The sequence below is a fragment of the Globicephala melas genome, chromosome 17, assembly GCF_963455315.2.
Source record: "Globicephala melas chromosome 17, mGloMel1.2, whole genome shotgun sequence".
NCBI classification, from domain to species: Eukaryota; Metazoa; Chordata; class Mammalia; order Artiodactyla; family Delphinidae; genus Globicephala; species Globicephala melas.
Genome location: NC_083330.1, coordinates 70,782,219 through 70,803,929, shown reverse-complemented (window position 1 = coordinate 70,803,929; position 21,711 = coordinate 70,782,219). Strand labels below are relative to the sequence as shown.

The following is a 21,711-nucleotide window of genomic DNA, read 5'->3' as shown; positions in this document are numbered from 1 at the left end:
ATCACAAAATAAAAGTTCTACTAAAATAAAGATTGGGGCTTCCCTGGTGGCACAATGGTTGAGAGTCCGCCTGCCGATGCAGGGGACACGGGTTCGTGCCCCGGTCCTCCGGGAGGGTCCCACGTGCCGCGGAGCGGCTGGGCCCGTGGGCCATGGCCGCTGGGCCTGCGCGTCCACAGCCTGTGCTCCACAACGGGAGAGGTCACAACAGTGAGAGGCCCACGTACCGAAAAAAAAAATGAATTGCTGTTGGATTTGACTAACTGTAGATAGACTGTGGCATGGTAGATTTGAAGGCTACCAAATGCAATTCATAATGCTTAACAAAAACTTTCATTCTTTGAGTTTGAAGAAATGTTTAGCACAGAATGTATCATGTAGTAAATGTCAAAATATCAGGTACTACCCAAATACTTAAAAGACATCATGTAAAAAAAGGACTAGTCTGTAATGCCCTCAAAGAATAGAACTTCGATAAAAGTAGTCAAAATAACTGAGAACTCTCTGAGAGCTTCCAAACAGGATCATCTGTCAGTTGCTGTCCAGATTCAAACTAGAGGTTAGATTAAGCAATCTAAGATTCCTTCTAACTCTAAATGCACATGACATTCCAACTCAGCTGCAAAACAAATATTAATGAATACTAATTATGTGGAAAGTACTATACAAGGTATTGTGGAAGGTACAGAAAAGACCAGCAATGGAAACTATTATTTAACAAGGACTCATATGCTTTGATACTTCCCTTCTAAATTAACTTGCTTTGCAGGTAATAAGGAAGTCTACTTAACTTCTTGGTAAACAAAACACTTTACACTAAAACGAGATGAATGTTTGAAGTTCAAACCTTGACACCTTCACAGAAAGATAGACAAGATGAAAAGGCAGAGGGCTATGTACCAGATGAAGAAAGAAGATAAAACCCCAGAAAAACAACTAAATGAAGCAGAGATAAGCAACCTTCCAGAAAAAGAATTCAGAATAATGATAGTGAAGATGATCCAGTACCTCGGAAAAAGAATGGAGGCAAAGGTGGAAAAGATGCAAGAAATGTTTAACAAAGATTTAGAAGAATTAAAGAACAAACAAATACAGATGAACAATACAATACTGAAATGAAAAATACACTAGAAGGAATCAATAGCAGAATAACTGAGGCAGAAGAACGGATAAGTGACCTGGAAGACAGAATGGTGGAATTCACTGCTGTGGAACAGAATAAAGAAAACAGAATGAAAAGAAATGAAGACAGCCTAAGAGACCTCTGGGACAACATTAAATGTAACAACATTTGCATTATAGGGGTCCCAAAAGGAGAAGAGAGAGAGAAAGGACCCAAGAAAATATTTGAAGAGATTATAGTCGAAAACTTCCCTAACATGGGAAAGGAAATAGCCACCCAAGTCCAGGAAGCACAGCAAGTCCCATGCAGGATAAACCCAAGGAGAAACACACTGAGACACATAGTAATCAAATTGGCAAAAATGAAAGACAAAGAAAAATTATTAAAAGCAGCAAGGGAAAAACGACAAATAACATACAAGGGAACTCCCATAAGGTTAACAGCTAATTCCCCCTCAGCAGAAACTCTACAAGCCAGAGGGAGTGGCATGATATACTTAAAGTGATGAAAGGGAAGAACCTACAACCAAGATTACTCTACCCAGCAAGCATCTCACTCCGATTCAATGGAGAAATGAAAGCTGCAGTAGCAATACTCATATCAGATAAAATAGACTTTAAAATAAAGAATGTTGGGGGCTTCCGTGGTGGCGCAGTGGTTGAGAGTCCGCCTTCCAATGCAGGAGACACGGGTTTGTGCTCCGGTCTGGGAAGATCCCACATGCCGCGGAGCGGCTGGGCCCGTGAGCCATGGCCGCTGATCCTGCACGTCCGGAGCCTGTGCTCCACAACAGTGAGAGGCCCGCATACCACAAAAAAAAAAAAAAAAAAAAAAGAATGTTACAAGAGACAAGGAAGGACACTATGTAATGACCAAGGGATCAATCCAAGAAGATATAACAATTATAAATATATATGCACCCAGCATAGGAGCACCTCAATACATAAGGTAATTGCTAACAGCTCTAAAAGAGGAAACCAACAGTAACACAATAATAGTGGGGGACTTTAACACCTCACTTACACCAATGGAGAGATCATCCAAACAGAAAATTAACAAGGAAACACAAGCTTTAAATGACACAACAGACCATATAGATTTAAGTGATATTCATAGGACATTCCATCCAAAAACAGCAGATTACACTTTCTTCCCAAGTGCACATGGAACATTCTCCAGGATAGATCACATCTTGGGTCACAAATCAAGCCTCAGTAAATTTAAGGAAACTGAAATCATATCAAGCATCTTTTCTGATCACAACGCTATGAGATTAGACATCAATTACAAGGAAAAAAACATAAAAAACACAAACACATGGAGGCTAAACAATACGTTACTAAAGAACCAAGAGATCACTGAAGAAATCAAAGAGAAAATCAAAAAACACCTAGAGACAAATGACAATGAAAACACAACAATCCAAAACCTATGGGATGCATAAAAAGCAGTTCTAAGAGGGAAGTTTATAGCAATACAAGCCTTCCTCAAGAAACATGAAAAATCTCAAATAAACAATCTAACGTTCCACCTAGAGGAATGAGAGAGAGAACAAACAGAACCCAAACTTATCAGAAGGAAAGAAATCATAAAGATCAGAGCAGAAGTAAATGACATAGAAACAAAGAAAACAATAGCAAAGGTCAATAAAACTAAAAGCTGGTCCTTTGAGAAGATAAACAAAATTGATAAACCATTAGCCAGACTCATCAAGAAAAAGAGGGAGAGGGCTCAAATCAATAAAATTAGAAATGAAGGAGAAGTTACAACAGAGATGGCAGAAATACAAAGCATCCCAAGAGACTACTACAAGCAACTCTATGCCAATAAAATGGACAACCTGGAAGAAATGGACAAATTCTTAGAAACGTATAACCTTCCAAGACTGAACCAGGAAGAAACAGAAGATATGACCAGACCAATCACCAAGTAATGAAATTGAAACTTTCATTAAACTGATTAAAAATCTTCCAACAAACAAAAGTCCAGGACCAGATGGCCTCACAGGTGAATTCTATCAAACATTTAGAGAAGAGCTAACACCCATCCTTCTCAAACTCTTCCAAAAAATTGCAGAGGAAGGAAAACTCCCAAACTCATTCTATGAGGCCACCATCACCCTGATACCAAAACCAAACAAAGATACTACAAAAAAAGAAAATTACAGACCAATATCACTGGTGAATATAGATGCAAAAATCCTCAACAAAATACGAGCAAACACAATCCAACAACACATTAAAAGGATCATACACGATGATCAAGTGGGATTTATCCCAGAGATGCAAGGATTCTTCAGTATACGCAAATCAATCAATGTGATACACCATACTAACAAACTGAAGAATAAAAACCATATGATGATCTCAATAGATGCAGAAAAATCTTTTCACAAGATTCAACACCCATTTATGATAAAAGCTCTCCCAAAAGTGGGCATAGAGGGAACCTACTTCAACATAATACAGGCCATATACGACAAACCCACAGCAAACATCATTCTCAATGGTGAAAAACTGAAAGCATTTCCTCTAAGATCAGGAACAAGACAAGGATATCCACTCTCACCATTATTATTCAACATAGTTTTGGAAGTCCTAGCCATGGCAATCAGAGAAGGAAAAGAAATACAAATTGGAAAAGAAGAAGTAAAACTGCCACTGTTTGCAGATGACATGATACTATACATAGAGAATCCTAAAGATGCTACCAGAAAACTACTAGAGCTAATCAACAAATTTAGAAAAGTTGCACGCTACAAAATTAATGCACAGAAATCTCTGGCATTCCTATACACTAATGATGAAAAATCTGAAAGAGAAATTAAGGAAACACTCCCATTTACCATTGCAGCAAAAAGAATAAAACACCTAGGAATAAACCTACCTAGGGAGACAAAAGACCTGTATGCAGAAAACTATAAGACACTGATGAAAGAAATTAAAGATGATACCAACAGTTGGAGAGATATACCATATTCTTGGATTAGAAGAATCAATATTGTGAAAATGACTAGACTACCCAAAGCAATCTACAGATTCAGTGTAATCCCTATCAAATTACCAGTGGCGTTTTTTACAGAACTAGAACAAAAAAAATCTTAAAATTTGTATGGAGACACAAAAGACCCTGAATAGCCAAAGAAGTCTTAAGAGAAAAAACGGAGCTGGAGGAATCAGACTCCCTGACTTCAGACTATATTACAAAGCTACAGTAATCAAGACAATATGGCACTGGCACAAAAACAGAAATATAGATCAATGGAACAGGATAGAAAACCCAGAGTTAAACCCATGCACATATGGTCACCTTATCTTTGATAAAGGAGGCAAGAGTTTACAAAGGAGAAAAGACAGCCTCTTTAATAAGTGGTGCTGGGAAAACTGGACAGCTACATGTAAAAGAATGAAGTTGGAACACTCCCTAACACCATACACAAAAATAAACTCAAAATGAATCAAAGACCTAAATGTAACACCGGACACTATAAAATTCTTAGAGGAAAACATAAGAACACTCTTCGACATAAATCACAGCAAGATCTTTTTTGACCCACCTCCTAGAGTAATGGAAATAAAAACAAAAATAAACAAATGGAACCTAATGAAACTTAAAAGCTTTTGCACAGCCAAGGAAACTATAAAGAAGACGAAAAGACAACAGTCAGAATGGGAGAAAATATTTGCAAACGAATCAATGGACAAAGGATTAATCTTCAAAATATATAAACAGCTCATGCAGCTCAATATCAAACAAACAAACAACCCAATCCAAAAATGGGCAGAAGACCAAAACAGACATTTCTCCAAAGAAGACATACAGATGGCCAAGAGACACATGAAAAGATGCTCAACATCACTAATTATCAGAGAAAAGAAAATCAAAACTACAACGAGGTATCACTTCACACTGGTTAGAATGGGTTTCGCCAGAAAATCTACAAACAACAAATTCTGGAGAGGGTGTGGAGAAAAGGGAACCCTCTTGCAATGTTGGTGGGAATGTAAATTGATACAGCCACTATGGAGAACAGTAGAGAGGTTCTTTAAAAACCAAAAATAGAATTACCATATGACCCAGCAATCCCACTATTGGGCATATACCCAGAGAAAAGCATAATTCAAAAAGACACATGCACCCCAATGTTCACTGCAGCACTATTTACAATAGCCAGGTCATGGAAGTAATCTAAATGCCCATCAACAGACAAACAGATAAAGAAGATGTAGTACGTATACCGAATGGAATATTACTCAGCCATAAAAAGGAATGAAATTGGGTCATTTGTAGAGACTTGCATGCATCTAGAGACTGTCATACAGAGTGAAGTAAGTCAGAAAGAGAAAAACAAATATCATATGTTAACGCGTGTACGTGGAACCTAGACAAATGGTACAGATGAACTGGTTTGCAGGGCAGAAATTGAGACACAGAAGTAGAGAAAGAAACATATGGACACCAAGGGGGGAAAGCGGCGGGGTGGATGGGGGTGGTGGTGTGATGAATTGGGTGATTGGGACTGACATGTATACACTGATGTGTATAAAATGGATGACTAATAAGAAGAAAATAATAATAAATAAAGTTCAAACCTTGACTCACAATAGAAGCTTTCTATTTCTCCTCAGAAGCTGTCTGACTGTGACATTTCCAATTTGTGAAAGTTAAAAAAAAAAAAAAAAGAAAACAAAACTGACATTTTCCAAATGCCTCTGAAAAGGCTGTGAGGTTTTTTTAAGGCAAAGTTAACACAGAAAGAATATGACTACAAGATATTTTATTGTATGTCAGAAATATACTGAGAATATAATGGAATATAATGGAAAAGGTTATTAAAATAGTATCCACGATTAGACAAATTATAAGATAGTTCATTCAGAGCATACCTACAAAAACCCAAATCACTTATTTTACAAAATATATATGATAAATTTAATAGTTCATTTTAGCTACACACACACACATTTATTTAAAGATTTAAAAAGTGAAGTCAGTTACACTTTACCAAAATAAAGATCTCCCCAATTTATTTACACTTCATTGTTAGGCTGGTTTTGGAGATGAACCTGGGCACAGTCTCTACCTTTTCAGTCTTACTTCCCAGATAAAAACTGTGAATATTCACAGCTCTTAAATCAAGCTCCAAACCTATTCATCCCCATGCACCTGCTCACACCATTCTATCTGTATAGAATACCTTGTATTCATAAAAAGTACTAGAGATAAGATGCATTCAGCAGTAAGATAACACACGTTCCAGTTACAAAAGGCTCCTGGAATTGCAATCTATTGTAAATTATAAAACAGTAGGTTCAACAATTTCAAACATAACTCATAACACTGAGTTGGTAAAGAAAGTATGAGACAAAAGGCACTTTAAAAAGAATTTGCAACAAACTACTGAAACAGGACAAAGAGCTGAAAGTGAAGCATAATTCTTTACCTGGAAAACCAAGGTAATGGGTTAACCATCAAGACAGTGGGAGGGTTCTGAATTGTGAGGCTCAAGAACATTAATCTGTGATAACAAAGTTGTCCATTCACTAGTCAAGAATACTTGGAAGATTAGAGAAGTTAAAAGAAGCTAACTTTTTAAAGCAATGGACAAACGTTGCCGGTTGAACTGTGTTCCCACAAAAAAGATATGTTGAAATCCTAACCCCAGTACCTGTGAATGTGACCTTATTTGGAAACAGAGTTTTTGCACATGGAATCAAATTAAAAGGAGGTCATCCTGGATTAGGGTGGGCCCTTAATCCAAAGACTGGTACCCTCATAAAGAGAAAGACAAGTGGATAAGAGAAAGAGGAGACACACAGGGAAGAAGGCCACATTGAACACAGGAAGAGATTAGATTCATGCTGCCACAAACCAAGGAACTCTAAGGCTTGCCAGCAGCCACCAGAGCTAGAAGAGGCAAGGAAGGATCCTTCCCTAGAAACTTATGGGAGAGCATGGCCCTGTCCACACCTTATTTCAGACTTCTAGGTTCCGGAACTGTGAGAATATTCTGTTGTCTTAAGCCACTTGGCTTATGGTACCTTGTATATGGCAGCTTTGAAAAACTAACACAAGTAAGATTTCATATAACATGTAGACCAGTAAATTCTGTATTTGCTAGATATTAAGATATGTACCATTCCTGAAATCAACTCAAATGCCAAAATGACTTTAAGTCAGCCTTCAGAGAATTTAGTGGCATACCAAATAACTGAGCCATGAAAAGAAAGAACTTTTGTTCAACTCTACCAATTTTCTTCTAGCATTAGATATACTTCACCCTAAGTTTAAATAAATGAATATTTGGTTTTAGCAAAATAAAAAGTTACTATGCCATCAGTTTACATCAAAGTTTAATAAATAAGCATGTTTAGAAAATGGAAATATTGTTAAGTAAAAAATCTGTTTCACTTTCATGTCTCACATAGCTATTATGGGTTGAACTGTATCCCCCTCCAAATTCATATACTTAAGTCCTAACTCCCAGGGCGTCAGAATGTGACCTTATTTAGAGATAAGGTTTTGCAGAGGCAATTAAGTGAGGATGAAGTCATTAGAGTGGGCCCTAATCCAATATATCTGGTATCCTTATAAAAGGGGAAAATTAAGAGACAGACATGCATACAGGGAGAACTCCAGGTGAACATGGAATTGGCCATCTACAAGCCAGAGCAAAAGGCCTGGAACACACCCTTCCCTCACGGCCCTCAGAAGGAACCAACTCGGCCAACACCTTGATTTCAGACTTCTGACCTCCAAAACTGTGAGCCAGTAAATTCGTTGCTCAAGTCACTGTTTGCGGTATTTTATTACAGCAGTCCTAGTAAACTAATACAACAGCAAATACTAAATGCAAGTTCCCCGCGGCACAAATTCTGGTTTCATGGATATAATGCAAAATATAGTAGAAAACCGGAAGACCTACCCCAGGAATAGCCTGTGCTTATCTATTCCTTATCTGCCAGTATGATTCTTTCAGAATGCATTCAACCAATATTTGAGCATCTACTATATTCCAGATTTTATCTTCCTTAATGCTCATAACTGTATGAGGTAGGTATCAACATCTATAGGTTACAAATAGGAAATCAGAAAGATAAAAGTAATCTGTCCAAGGTCACACAACTAGAAGTGGTGGATCCACTTAAGAGCCTGTGCTCTTAACAGTTTCTATACTGTACTGCCTTCCTGAGATGGCTTTTTTTTTTTTTTTGAATAAGCTGAACTGTTTAATATGGAGAGTAGAGCAACACAGTCAAAATATCTCACAGCTGCCCAAAGATTATACTCTTGTTACCAAGCTCTCCAACAAGTCAGATGGTAGAGAATGGAGAAGTGACACCCTGCCTGCGAACCTGTCATATTACAAAAGTTCCCACTTCTAGAAAGTGTCTTCTTTTCCTATTGTAGGTTACTCTGAGCTCTAAAATATCCCTAAGAATACAAGAACATCATGAAAGGAAAAATGAGAAGCTTTTGTTAGGCTATTAGATTGCCCCCACAAAAAGTTACTGGTGAATTCCCAGCACACTTGACAACAAACAAGAGCTGTATGGAGCTCAGCCACTGAAAAAAGGGGGAGAGAACCTTATTACTTTACAAAATCACAGCCGAATGACAACCGCTGTTTAGGATGTCTTAAAGCTTCCCTATCCACTGTGCACTGTGAGTTTCAGTTTGTAACAACGAAATACTCCCAAAACTAACAAGGAAAACAATAGAAGCATTTATATGTAAACTTTCACAAAACTCTAGCAGCAAATCCATACTTAAAGCAAGTTTCAGTTTTGAAGCTACAACCCATTTTTACTTTGTAGAAATAAGGTGGGAATCCTTTGCTTTATTATAATCTGGGCATGCAGAGGAAAAAGTCCAGTTAATTCTCCCCTCTACAAATTAAAACACTCATTTTGGGATTATGGTAATCTGGTACTGGATGATTTCAGATTTTTAAATTTAAAAATATACTGGGTAGGTTTTAAAATCCAGAGGAAAAAATATCTGATTTATAATAAAGAGGTTAAAAAGAACTAGAATTTCAGAATCTTGCCACTCAGTATCTTTAATTTTAGCACGTCTCCTAACACCGTGCAATTTATCGAATTGTGAGTCCTACTGAATCAAAATCTGGGGGAAAGGAAAGGTTGGGCATCTAGGATTTCACATTTATAATCACTGCTCAGGTAATTTGTACAGTTTTTATTTTACATAAAAATCACATCTTTCCATATACTTAACACAGGTATGCAAATTATATATCTCAATACAGCTCTTTTTAAAAATCAATTATTTCCATCAGTATACTTACTGTGACCTTAGTATTTGTACTACTGAGGTCACAGTTTAAAACCCTACTGCCACCCTACTGTCCACAATGAAAACCTGGATATTGAAAAAAGATAAAGGTGGGGTTTTCTGCAGAGTTCTAGCTAAGTTCTTTTAAAAAAAAACAAAAACAAAAAAACATCAACACATCCAAATCCAGTTTCTGCTTAAACGAGCTAAGGCACTGTAGTGAGGAAAATAAACCCTTAAATCAAAAGATACTAATTTGTCACCATTACAAACATAAAGAATCCACCATAGACAATGACTAGGATCTTTCTCAGTGAACCAGATATTTGAGTTATTTTTAATTAAAAGTTCTCTGAATATTTCAAAAGTAGGATATGAGTTATTTCAGGCAAAATTCAAAACAGCATTAAAATTCCCCGACTTAAATTTTAACAAATTCTTATATCCTTATTAGTCACAGAACAACAAAAGGGTTAAATCTGGGGTGTTTGTAATTCCCGAAATTACTTTCAGAACAAATACATTCAATATACCAACGGCATTGATTCTTCTTACAGATTTCACAACACCCACGTCTATGCCATATGTTGAAGATTTTCATTTGAATTGAGATGATTAAATTTCCTGATTAAACAGTAAACGGAAAGATAGGGAACACTCTCATTATGTATCTAAACAGAATATATATTTAATTTCTCTATCCAAAGTTTGAAGATAGGAAAATATAACACAGGACTTTCTGAGTGGGTCTAGCTAAGTACAAAGTTTAATTTAAAAAACATTAAGCTACTAATTTAAACCTTCGAGGTTCAGTGCTTGACATAGTCTCCTCAAAACTTCCAGCTAAAGCATAAAGACTCTAAACATTTTGTATTCACTTGGGTAACACAATGTTAAAAGCCTAAGACTTCTTTAAATTAGGTATTCTTTTAATTTATTATACACATTATGGTCACAGCATGCACAATTGACTTTTATGTTAATCAAAACTCTTAAGAAGGCAATCTAATCTTCTCTAGTATCTTTTTTAATGAATCATAAACCAAAATCTGATGCTGAAGATTTTGAAACCTGAAGATTTCAATGTATTACTATATCTTCCTCAAGTTCAAAGGTAAGACTTACAAAAACGAATGCACAGAAGAAATTAAGAACAGGGCAACTTTCTGTGGCATTTATACACAAAGGGAGAACCTGGAAATCTATACACACTTGTAGTATTCATGTTATTACTACAACTACAAAAAGAAACTATTCACTCTTGAAAATTAAAACGGAACAAGAGAAAATCATCTCACTTTTGTGTAAATACTCAGATTCTTTAGAAAGGTTGAACACAGTGAAATTTTAGATTTAAAAAATTAAGAATGGTGGAATCAACGGCCATTCCAGCAAAAGCTCTGCAGCCAAACCACACTTAACTGTTACTCACCCCTCCCTAATGTTCTTGAAACCACTGGATAGAAGGCTTTTAAAATTTTTCAGCCCTTAACCAGTATGTTGTTGTACCCTACCAGAGCAGGCAGCAAAAAGAGCAGCAATATTTCTTTGCTGCTGAAAAGAGAATAGAGGCCGTCTACTCCATGTCACTGAGTAAATACGCAGAAAGCAATGGATAGGGAAGGGAAAAAAGAGGAGTATCAGCTGTGTGGGGGGAGAATGTGGTGCTCAACACGAAAAGGGCTAACTGATGCTCTCAGGTGACAGCTCCAGTCTCTAAATGCCCCCTCAGTTCTTTGTTTGAAGTAAAGCAGTTCCTCAGCAAGTTTACATAAGCACTGTATCTGCCACGAGCATTCAGTTCTTCCACAAATACACGTAACAGTGAGACTCAAAGAAGACAGCATGGGATGATAAGTTACTAACAGTTTAGTTCTATATGAAAGTTGTAGATTACATATGTGGAGCTTCCCTAATTTCTACCCGCACACTGCACAATTTAGCATGTCTACCCCGGAATTATAGAAGAGTTTATATCCTCTCAACCAAGTATAATTTGACAATCTCTCCCCTCAGCTAGGAAGCTGTGACAAGTTAATGACATAAGTACAGGACAGTACATACCACAATTAAGACATACAATCATCTTTAAGGTTTTAAAGTAAGATTTTTTTCCCTGACACTTCATAAACTATCATTGTCAAAAGCCTCACATCAAACAGTAAGAGACTGTCCAGCTTCTTTTCCTTGCTACATTGAAATGCTTCCAGCGCTTCTATAAATAAATGGACTGTCGTGAGTCTTACCTAGTTCTTGTCGTGCAAGCATTTGTTTTAACAATGTTCCACCTGCTCCCTCTGCCGATTCCATCCTTAAATGAACACGTTCCTCGAGGATCTGCCTCAGCATCTTTCCTCTCTTTACAACCTATCCTTTAGTAATTTCATCCACTGTTACTCCTACAAATGTACCCTGAAAGTCCTGTAAGGCACCACACACTTAACATACCCTACAACGGATGCACCTGCCATCTCAAGTCTCCCAAACAGCTCATTCTCCAGAAAGTCCCTGTATCACACCAGAGCAGTTCACCCAAATGATCAAGCCTGAAATCTGGGAGTGAATCCTGACTCCTTCTCCCTCAACACCTCGTCCAATTAATCCTATGAATTGTACTTTCTCAACAATATTCAGATTTGTACACTGCAATCCATCCCACTACTATCATCCAAGTCCCAAAGCCCACCACTCAGACTACTGTATTCTAATAACCTCTAACTGCTCTCCCTCCAACCTCTCTCCTGTGTTTCCATAGCAACCTGTGTTTCTCCTTTAGTAATCTGAGTCACTCTACAAATATACACCGAATGTGTACCATGAGCCACCTACTGTATCAAAAACTATATATACGTTGGCAAAGAAAACAGACATTAGGTGCTTGTAATTAGTCTGGTGAGGAAGATAAGTGTCTGGTCAGCACTTGTCTTCCTCCCCAGATTAAGCTTCATGAGAGCAGAGAAGATGGCCGGGGTGATGCCCACGTGTCTAGTATGAGGTACTGCTGTGGCCTCAGCGCCTGTAATAGCTGGCACATACTAGGCGTTGATAAGTATGTGTTGCTTAAAAGACAGAATTACCAAATATATATATGGCCTTAAAGTCGTCACGCTCTCCAGCACCAATGACTTACTCCCGCCAGCTGCTGGTTACTGCCACCTGCGTGACTCAACTTAACTCAACTTACTGCCTCAACCTTACTCACCTTACTGACTCAACTCAACTTACTGCCACCTGTGTGACTCAACTTAACTTCCCCAACCCGCACTCTCACCTCTGGTAACTACTCAGGCAGAGGACGCCATCTTCCACTCGCCTTTTCCTTGCAGTCTCTCTGTGAACCCCACAGCACTGTCTCAGGGGGCCTGCATTTCCTTCTTTGTGTGATAGCCATCTACACAAGGTTCTATAGACTGGATAAACTTTTTAAAGCTAGGCACTGCTTTATTCATCTCCATATTCCCCACCTATCACTGCCTTGCGCATGCAGGCACTAAAATAATCTGCTGAGTGAATCAATCCCTAAGAGAAATCCAGCAGGAAGAAAGACTGAAAGAGAATGCTTGTGACTCCAAGAGTATACGGACGGCGCCTATGACCAGAACGACTCCAAGGAGAGACAAGACAGCTCCATTCCTAGAGGTCATTAGAGCAAAAGCGGGTGAGGCACCATCAGCTAAATGGCTTTGGTTTTGCCTCTAGGTTCCTAAGCTTTTGATTCTAAAATATCTTACGTTCTTGTCAGAAGGCACATTCTAATGTCTAAGACCATAAATTTCAAACTTTTTAAAAAGGAGCCAATGTTATTTACCTCCTGAAATTGGATGCAGAATCTCACCGTAAGACAGATTAAAAACAGAGCTGGCCCGGCTGAAGCTGGTCAGGTCGAGAGGCCTACCTGCTCAGTCTCTTCAGCACCCTCGCCACACAGCAGTCCCTATTATATTTCCATGGAAGACATCCTGAAAACTTAGGTCTAGCAGCTCAAACTTCCCTTGTGCCACCCTCCAATACGGATCAAGAACAACACGTAATGCTCAGAAACTCCCATGAGAATCCTGTGCCAGGGGGTGGAGCTTTAGTAAAGGTCATACAAATAGAACTGACCTGGGGCAGTTTCTTTCCTCAATCTCCTGGACCTGAGCTGTTCCATTTCGTAAAGATGGCACAGTAAGACAAACCTGGGGCAGCTTCCCAAAGGTGCTCCCATCCTTGGAAGACCAAGTGATGAAGCAGGATGGAACCAAGGGAAAAGGTAGCATGAAGTAGACAAATTATTTAAGTCTGTTGCTGATCTGGGCTGTGAACTGAAAAAGAAACTGGACCCCTGAAGTTCACATCGTCCAGCCAGCTAAGAGAATGGGAAAACCCCATAGGAACTTAGACCCAAAATTCTAGCTATTACACATCTGCCTGGACTACCCTCCTCTGTAGATGCCCTTCTGGAACCAGCTGCAGCAAAGGGTAACAATCCAAGAAGCAATTCTAATTCTGATTCTGATTCTAATCACACGTTCATAAAGCATTTCTACCTCTAAAGCACAATGACATAAATTCTACTGTATCTACATTTCCCTGAGAAGTATTATCATTTTCCATTTAACGGATCAAATAGTTAATAAAAATACTTATAACTAAGTTCAAAAAACAATTTATGTCAGATGTCATAAACGGACCACTCCTTTCAACTTCCACGCCCGTCCTTTAGCCTGGCCAGTACCTTTTGCCATTTACGAGGCCCCAGGAATTGACCACAGCAAACTTGAACATCTTATATTTCATTTTCCCTACCCAGCGGGAGTGAGATCCATTTAAAGTTAAGTGCAACCACAGCCCACAGAACTTTGTAGCAATTTGCCAAGACAGCTGTTCAAAAAGCCGATTAAATAGCAGGGGTGTGAAGAACACTTAGAATTATCCAGAAACGTACTGGATACAGTACAGCAGAAATACCCTGGAGGTCTGGTAATGAACTCACCAACTAAGAATAAAACCAAACATAATGGCATTGAGGGGAATGAAAGTCCTCTTCAAGACTGCAGAGCAAAAGGTTTAATGCCCATTTTTTAGAATATGGCAAACTTGATGCAGAGGTACAATGACAAAAACCTGAGTAGTGATTCCTTCTTTAATGAAAATTAGAATCATGCTATCTAATAATACCTAAAGTTAGCAAGCAGTGAATAAAAATGCAGAAGGGAGGATATGACAGCCTATACAGAAAGAGGAAAATGAATAGTAGCTCCTGCTTGACTTCGAGCATATGCGAAAGCAGGCTCATTTCAAGAGTGGAATAAACCTGGCAAATACAAATGATGAAAGAATTTTGACAGGTTTGACATATTAATCATAGGAGGAATTGCCAACATTCACTTTGTGATCATACTTCCCTAGAATTGTGTTCATTCTACAATACACAATCATTCAGGGAAAAAAAACAAAACAAGCCTACAAACTCCCAATAAACCAAACCCAAAGTGATTCATCTCAACCTTTCAGGTTTTCACAACTGAAACCACCACTTAATAAATCAGAAATCATTTCTTCCTCCTTTCAGAATAAAACACCAATGATAAGCATTTGCTATCACCTGACAGCAATAGCAATCAGATAGTAAATGCACTGTGCTCCTAAGCCATATATATACATACACACACAATCAACACTATCTGATCAGTTACCCAAAATTCTTTTCTATGGGCTAAAGGAAGAACCAGTTCAGGGCAATATTTTGTTTCATTTAGGTTTTGGAAAGAATTATGAAAATGTTGAAAAAATTATGGTAAAGTTGTAAAAAAAAAAAACTTAAGCAATTCTTTCTGATTGTGGATTATACGCTAACTGTAGAAACTCTGGAAGACACAAATTATAGAAAAGAAAATAAAAACAGTTCATAATCCCAGTGCTTTCATAAGTATTTTAAATGGCTGCATGATATTTTGTTGCAAGGATGTTCTATATTCAAATATTCTATGTTTGCACCACTGCTGCATTATTGAGTATTAAAGTTTCTGGGTTTTTACTATTTTATAAATATTATAGTGACAGACACCTCAGGGCAGACATCCTAGTGCAGTTTATGTTTTTAATCATTTCTTAAGAATTCCCCAAAGTGAAATTACTGGGTCAATGAGTAAAAGCATTATCAGAGCACTTGATAAAATATTGCCAAATTACTTTCCAAGAGTTGTACCAATTTAAACTTCTGCCTTTTCTACTGCACCTCACCACCACCTTTGCCTATTACTGTTAAAAAGTCTTTGGTAATGCGGTAAACCAAAAATGATTTCAGCTTTTAATTAGCATTTCTTTATTAGTAAAATTGAACCATCTCCCCCCAAATCTTTATCAACCATTTGCACTTAGACTTTGACAAGCATAGGTGTGTGCTTTAACCACAGAGGGTTGGTGGTATTTTGCTTTCCGATTTGTATAAATACTGCAAACACTGATCTTTTATTTGATGTTAACTTTGAATCCTTCTTCAAATCTTTAGCCACAGATTTTTATAATACTTCTATACCATACCTTTCCATCCCCCATAAAGGTAGTATGAAGTATGTAGTTGTGAATACCCACCCAGTATTCAGATGACCTGGGATCATTCCATACCTAAGTTGAACTATATAATAGGTAAGATGTGGCTTTCTCCTAAGAACTAGTGCTTTCATTCGACTCGGGGGTGGAGGTGTGGGGGAAAGGGCCTCTGCTTCCCAAAACACAGAGTTTCCTTTCCTTTTAGAGAGGTACGTGTGGGTGGGGGAGGGGACAATACTGAAAATCGCATCCTAGGAAACCAGAGAAAGATGGCGGCAGCTGTTTTTCTTTGAAGTTGCCCACCCCAAATTACCCGAAGCGGGAGTCCAGGCAGATGGAGTTTCCCGAGAAAGCGGGGCTTCCTCCACCCACCTGCCCCTCTACGCAGGTGGTAATAGCTTTGGGAGGTGCTTAGAACTGTACCAAACTCCCGAGATGGAAGGGAGGTAATGGGGGGCGGGGGGGACCTTCTCACTCTGGCTCCCCAAAGAAGCTGGACAGGGTCAGGCAAGACCCCACCTGACCCAACAGATCACTGCTGACGAGGTCAGGCCTGTAGTCTGCTTGGACCTCCAGGTTGAGAAAGTAATCTCTGGGGAGCAGATTGTAGGGACCCTGGATGGGAAAGCAGGCCAGGCTGTGGCCACAGCTTGGTCTATAACATTTAATATTTAGACCAGTGGTTCTCAACCCAGGGACAATCCCCCCCACCATTTCTGGTTGTCACAGCTTTAGGGGACAGGGAGGATTACTACTAGCTTCTAGTGGGCAGAGGCCAGAGAAGCTGCTAAATATCCTACAACGCACAGGAAAGCCCTTGACCTCCCGAACAAAAAGTGATCCAGTCCAAGTCACGGAGAGCAAAAACTGAGAAACCCGCATTTAGACTACGATTTGCGGGCCTCCATTTGGATTCTTGTATCAGATCTTGCAAATATTTCAGGCAGGTCTGCTAAGAATCTAATCATAAACTATAAAACTTTTTATAACACTGTTTTTATGGGGAAAAAAGTTATTTCAGGTTATAGTATCCAAAGAATAACTTCTCTGACTCCAGTTAGAATTCATTCTTTTATTCAACATTTACCAAGTACCTATTATGTGATCAGGCATAGCGCTAAGCAAAAGTGACAGTGTTAAAGGAAACTGATAGGATCTGAGGACTGCAGATTCAATTCCTGCCTGGCTCAGAGCAGTACAGTGTGAAAAAAGAACTGGGACTGTGAAGTCACACCTACCCACTTCCAATCCCAGCTCCACCACTTACTGTCATTAGGCATGCTACTTTACTTCCCTGAACCAATCTTTTCATTTCTATAATTGGTCAAATAGGACCTTCCTCAATGTCGGAGACAACTAAGTAAGATCATTCCTGTAAAGCACGAAGTATATTGCCTCGCACACAATCAATATCCAATAATCAATTTCTATTATTAAGAGCAAATTTTAAGTTTTTAAGTAACCACTAAGTTGGAAACTGCTAATATGCCTACAAAATAGCCACTAACTGGGACTGTGACAGCTGGAACACAATTCTAGTCACGTTAATTGCACAGCATCTTACATCCTTCAAATTCTGGCTCCTTTCTCCTTCTCCAGCCTCATCTCCCATGACCTACATCATCTTTAATGCAGCCCCGTGTCCTCATGAGTGGGGACAGATTGAAAGATGAGATCTGGTAGTAACCAAAACATGTCAGGCCAAAGGTCACTGTGAGAAAGAAAACTCTTCAGCTATAACTCTGGCAGTGTACATAGGTGCTGGGTGGGAGAGGGAGAAAAGGGGGTGAGGGGCAGGGAGGGAGAGAGAATGAACAAACACAAAAGGTTCACAAGCCAGTAACAGGTCAAGTTTACTTGTCATGTGTTTCTAAATGAAAACACTTGCACCAGCATTCATCCCTCACTTCACAATTCACCTATATTCTGCAACTATTTCATAAGAATGGATTGAAAAATAAGTCAAATATAATCAACCTCATCAACGGAAAAAATCCACACACAGATGGACCACATTACCACAGCCTGACAAATGCGGCCAGATATCAATGCCAACATCTAAATGAGAAAAGAAAGCATTACCCACAAATAATTACTGAAAGTATAGTTTAACAGCAAAGAATGGTTAATAGTTGCAGTTTCCCTTAGCCAATATACAATGTTTTCATATATAATAAAAGGGCATATTTTATTGGACCTGCTTTGAGACAAGTTATCTGTCAGCTAACAAGTCCCTTTCGTATAAGTAGTTTACTAAAAAGTTTACGTCTATACCTATATAACCAAGCATCTACCTAGCATACCACTGGAATCCCCGGCAATCTTTGCTCAGATTCCTGTGACAAGACAGAAGCAAAGGCAAACATGTTAAATATTCTTTTAAGTTCACATGTCTGATGTAAGTTTTGGCCACGCTCACTTTTGCCTTAGTGTTACTCCAGGGAAAATTTTTTAAAAAGATAAACTATTATCAACTTAGCTATGGAAAAATAAACAGTATCTATGCTCAGTGTGATTATGGATAGGAACCCTAACCCAAACCCTAATCCCAGGTCTGTGTTCAAGTCCTGCTTCTACTCCACCTGTGACCTTAGCCGAGTTACTGAAACTCACCGAGTCTCAGTCTCCTGATACGCAAAATAAAATAAAACGATTGGATTGAGAAGCTTTAACGTTTCTTCCACTCAAATTCTGATACAGAGTTTGGAAAATCTTCACAATCAAAATGTTTCTTAATGATCCTTTGGGTGTAGGAGGATGAAATGAAGGCCTTTAGAGAAATGATGTGACAAATTACCGGTTTGTAGATTTGAAAAGATCGTTTAGTGAAACAGTCTTGAAATCTGTGCTTAGTGATTATTGCAAACTACTGCCTGAAAATATACAGTGACATGACCACAGAACTGTTCCTGTGTCGCAGCAACTTCCTGTCACACATCCTTCCAGGTAGCTGTTTTCTGAAAAAGAGTCTATGGCTCTCCTAAATAAGTCCAATGAAGTGACTATTAACATTCATGAGATATGCCATCGTTCAGCCTTCAGGGGTGTACTATGCTCCACTGGATTTTACTTACCAATTCCAGTTTCAATGACTGAGGGTATCAATATTCCAAATAAGCAACAAAATAGCAAGAGTAGAATAATTCTATGGCTTGGAATAAGGGTCACTCTTTATAGAGTCTGAAAAGACCCTAGTGATCATCTCCAACACTTTCATTTTACAGAAAAGCATTACATTTATTTCACTAAATGCTTAAGGATTAACTGGCTGAGCATGTACATGAGCCTCCTAACTCATCTGACATTAGAAAGAAAAAAAGCTTCGCTTACTGGCGGGGCACGGGGGGTGTTCCTTCCTAAAAAATCCCTAAAGAAAATAATAATGTTCCTGGAAATTACTTATTCTACATCCCAGAATTTCTGGGAAGTACTAATATCCATACACTATCACAGCTATTTTGGTGGTTCTGGTCACAAAAGAAGAGAAAAAGGCAATTATGAACACAACTGATTTCACACGTGTACCACCAATCGGTACCACACTTTTAAGCAATCACAGAAACTGTACCATGATAAATATTAACAGCAATGATAGATAACCCAAATATTTCACTTGCCCTCCAGTCAGGTCACGGATACTAACTAACTATGCAAAGTACACCATGGCTCATCCTTGTGTCGTTCTGCATTGTAAATCACACAATCAAGGGGAAAAAAAAGTCCTCTATCCACTCTATGGGCCTATATAACCTTAGAACATAACTAAAAAACTCTGTTTAATTGCCATTTTACCAATAAAGTCCACTTGAAGCCTTAACTTTCAAGAAAGGTGTTCCTCCCCCACCCCCTTTGCTTTCTAAGAAAGTAAAAGATTAGCACAGTGCTAATTTACTTGTTAACATAAATATAAATTTAGGAACAATAAATTGACAATTAATACTGATGATGATATTCCTCCAGTCTAGAAGAATAAAATTAAAATATAAACTGCTGACATACGTACGGGATACAAAAATCCAAGAACATCAAGTTTAGGACACACAGGACTGGGTTAAGAGAACAAAATCCACCTTACCCATACATATATGAGGAGTTATTAGTAATCTTTACATCAAGATTGTTTAAAAATTTGTAACAGCGTTACATAAACCTTTCTAGTATCAGGAAATAATTCCTCTTTATCCACCACTGGACAAAAAATGCATTTGAGGCTGACCTGGAAATCCAATGTCCCATGTGTCTACAAAAATAAGGACAATTAGAAAAAGTTATGAATTCTAAGAAATATGAACTAATTGGAAACATACAGACAAGTGTTTCAAGATTCTACAACATGAAACGCTTGCAAGAGCCCTACTTGAGAAGAATCTCGAATCAATCATCATCATGCTTGCTCTACGTGCAAAATCAGGAGCTTCCCTAGTCTGCACATATCCAGATAGGTCACCGGGTTTAAAGTCACGTGGTGATTCTCTGGGTCGTTTTAAAATTTGTCGTTGGTAGTGTTATAGTACCCTGTTTGTCCAAAACGCCTCCACTATCCAGCAACTTTCAAACTTCAGGGTCCCTCAGTAACTGGCAGGACACGGAGATTCCAGGGCCCAAGCTCCAGAATCTTGTTCAACGCGTCTTATTCAAATTGCCTACACCTGCGATTTCAATCAGCTGCCACTGGAATCAGCTGTCAGATCCAGTTGGATCTGAAGCCGGTGGGTCCAACAAGTTCTCCAAAGAGCACCTGCTTCAACCCCCGGGACGTGTCACAGAGAAAAGTCAGGGCAGCTGGGACTTCGGGCGCCGCGGGGAAGGGCTCTGGGCCAGGCCGGAGCGTCCCACCAGGAGATGCCTGGTCCTCGAGCAAGTGAGGAGGCAATGGCGATGGGACGGAGCTATTTTCAGCATTTCCATACAGTGCCATTTAGCTCTGCTGGAGAAAGAGCTGGACTTCCAAGTCCCACGGGTCAAGCTTACTAGCAGCTCTGCCACTTACTAGCCGTGCGTCCTTAGCGCTCGGACCTCGGTTTCCCCGTCTCTACAACGGGCTCCCACGCCACCCCACCGTGAAAGCCTAAGACCAAACGAAACTAACTCGGCCGGTCGCCGGCACTTCCTGGCTCTCCCCGGCCAGGCCCGCCTGCCCCACCGCCCCGCCGGACGGCGACACCTGAGTGCGCGCCCAGCGGGCCGCCGCCTCCCTACGCTCCCCGCCCGATCCGACCCTCGGCCGGCCACTCACGGGTAGGCATGGTGACCCCGAGCCGCGCTAGCCGCCGGGCCGAGGCTCAGCGGGGCCTCGCCAGGCGCGCCGACGGCACCATGACGGACGGGCCGGGGAGACCGGGACGAGGCGAAGGGCGAAGGGCGAAGGGCGGAGAGCGCCGACACGAACCCCGCGGCTCACGCAAAGGAAGCTGGCGACAGGAGCTGCAGCCAGCCCAGCTCCGCGCCGGACGACACTTGGGCGTCCGCACGCCCTGACGTCAGCACGTCACCGACGTCTCGGCCCCGCCTCCACAGGAGGCCGCGCTCCGGGCAGGGAGGGGCTGCTTGCTGGGGCTTGGGGAAGTTGGAGAGGACAGGGGCCGCGCATAAGGGCGACTTCGGGCTTCGTTTTATTGTCAAACCCTCCTGATTTGAGTCATATTCATTTTCATGAACGCTTATGCGAGGTGCATTAGCAATATTTGTTTCTTGCAACTGCACCCGTTTATGAGGTTGTGAGGCTACGCGTGACGGCCTTGAGTGTATCGTGTACCTGT

General features: G+C 39.8%; 1 protein-coding gene across 3 annotated transcripts in view; it reads right to left on the bottom strand.

Annotated features, from left to right (window-relative positions):
* EFR3A (EFR3 homolog A) overlaps positions 1 to 21,419 on the bottom strand; it is a 171,663-nt gene extending 150,244 nt beyond the window's left edge. For all 3 annotated transcript variants that reach the window (XR_009559519.2, XM_060287200.1, XM_030875824.2), the window contains exon 1: positions 21,189 to 21,419. Coding sequence is in view for 1 of the 3 variants with exons in the window: in XM_030875824.2 (XP_030731684.1) it covers positions 21,189 to 21,198 (10 nt within the window). In the remaining 2 variants the exon portion in view is untranslated. The remainder of the gene's footprint in view (positions 1 to 21,188) is intronic.
* Between the last annotated feature and the right edge of the window lie 292 nt (positions 21,420 to 21,711).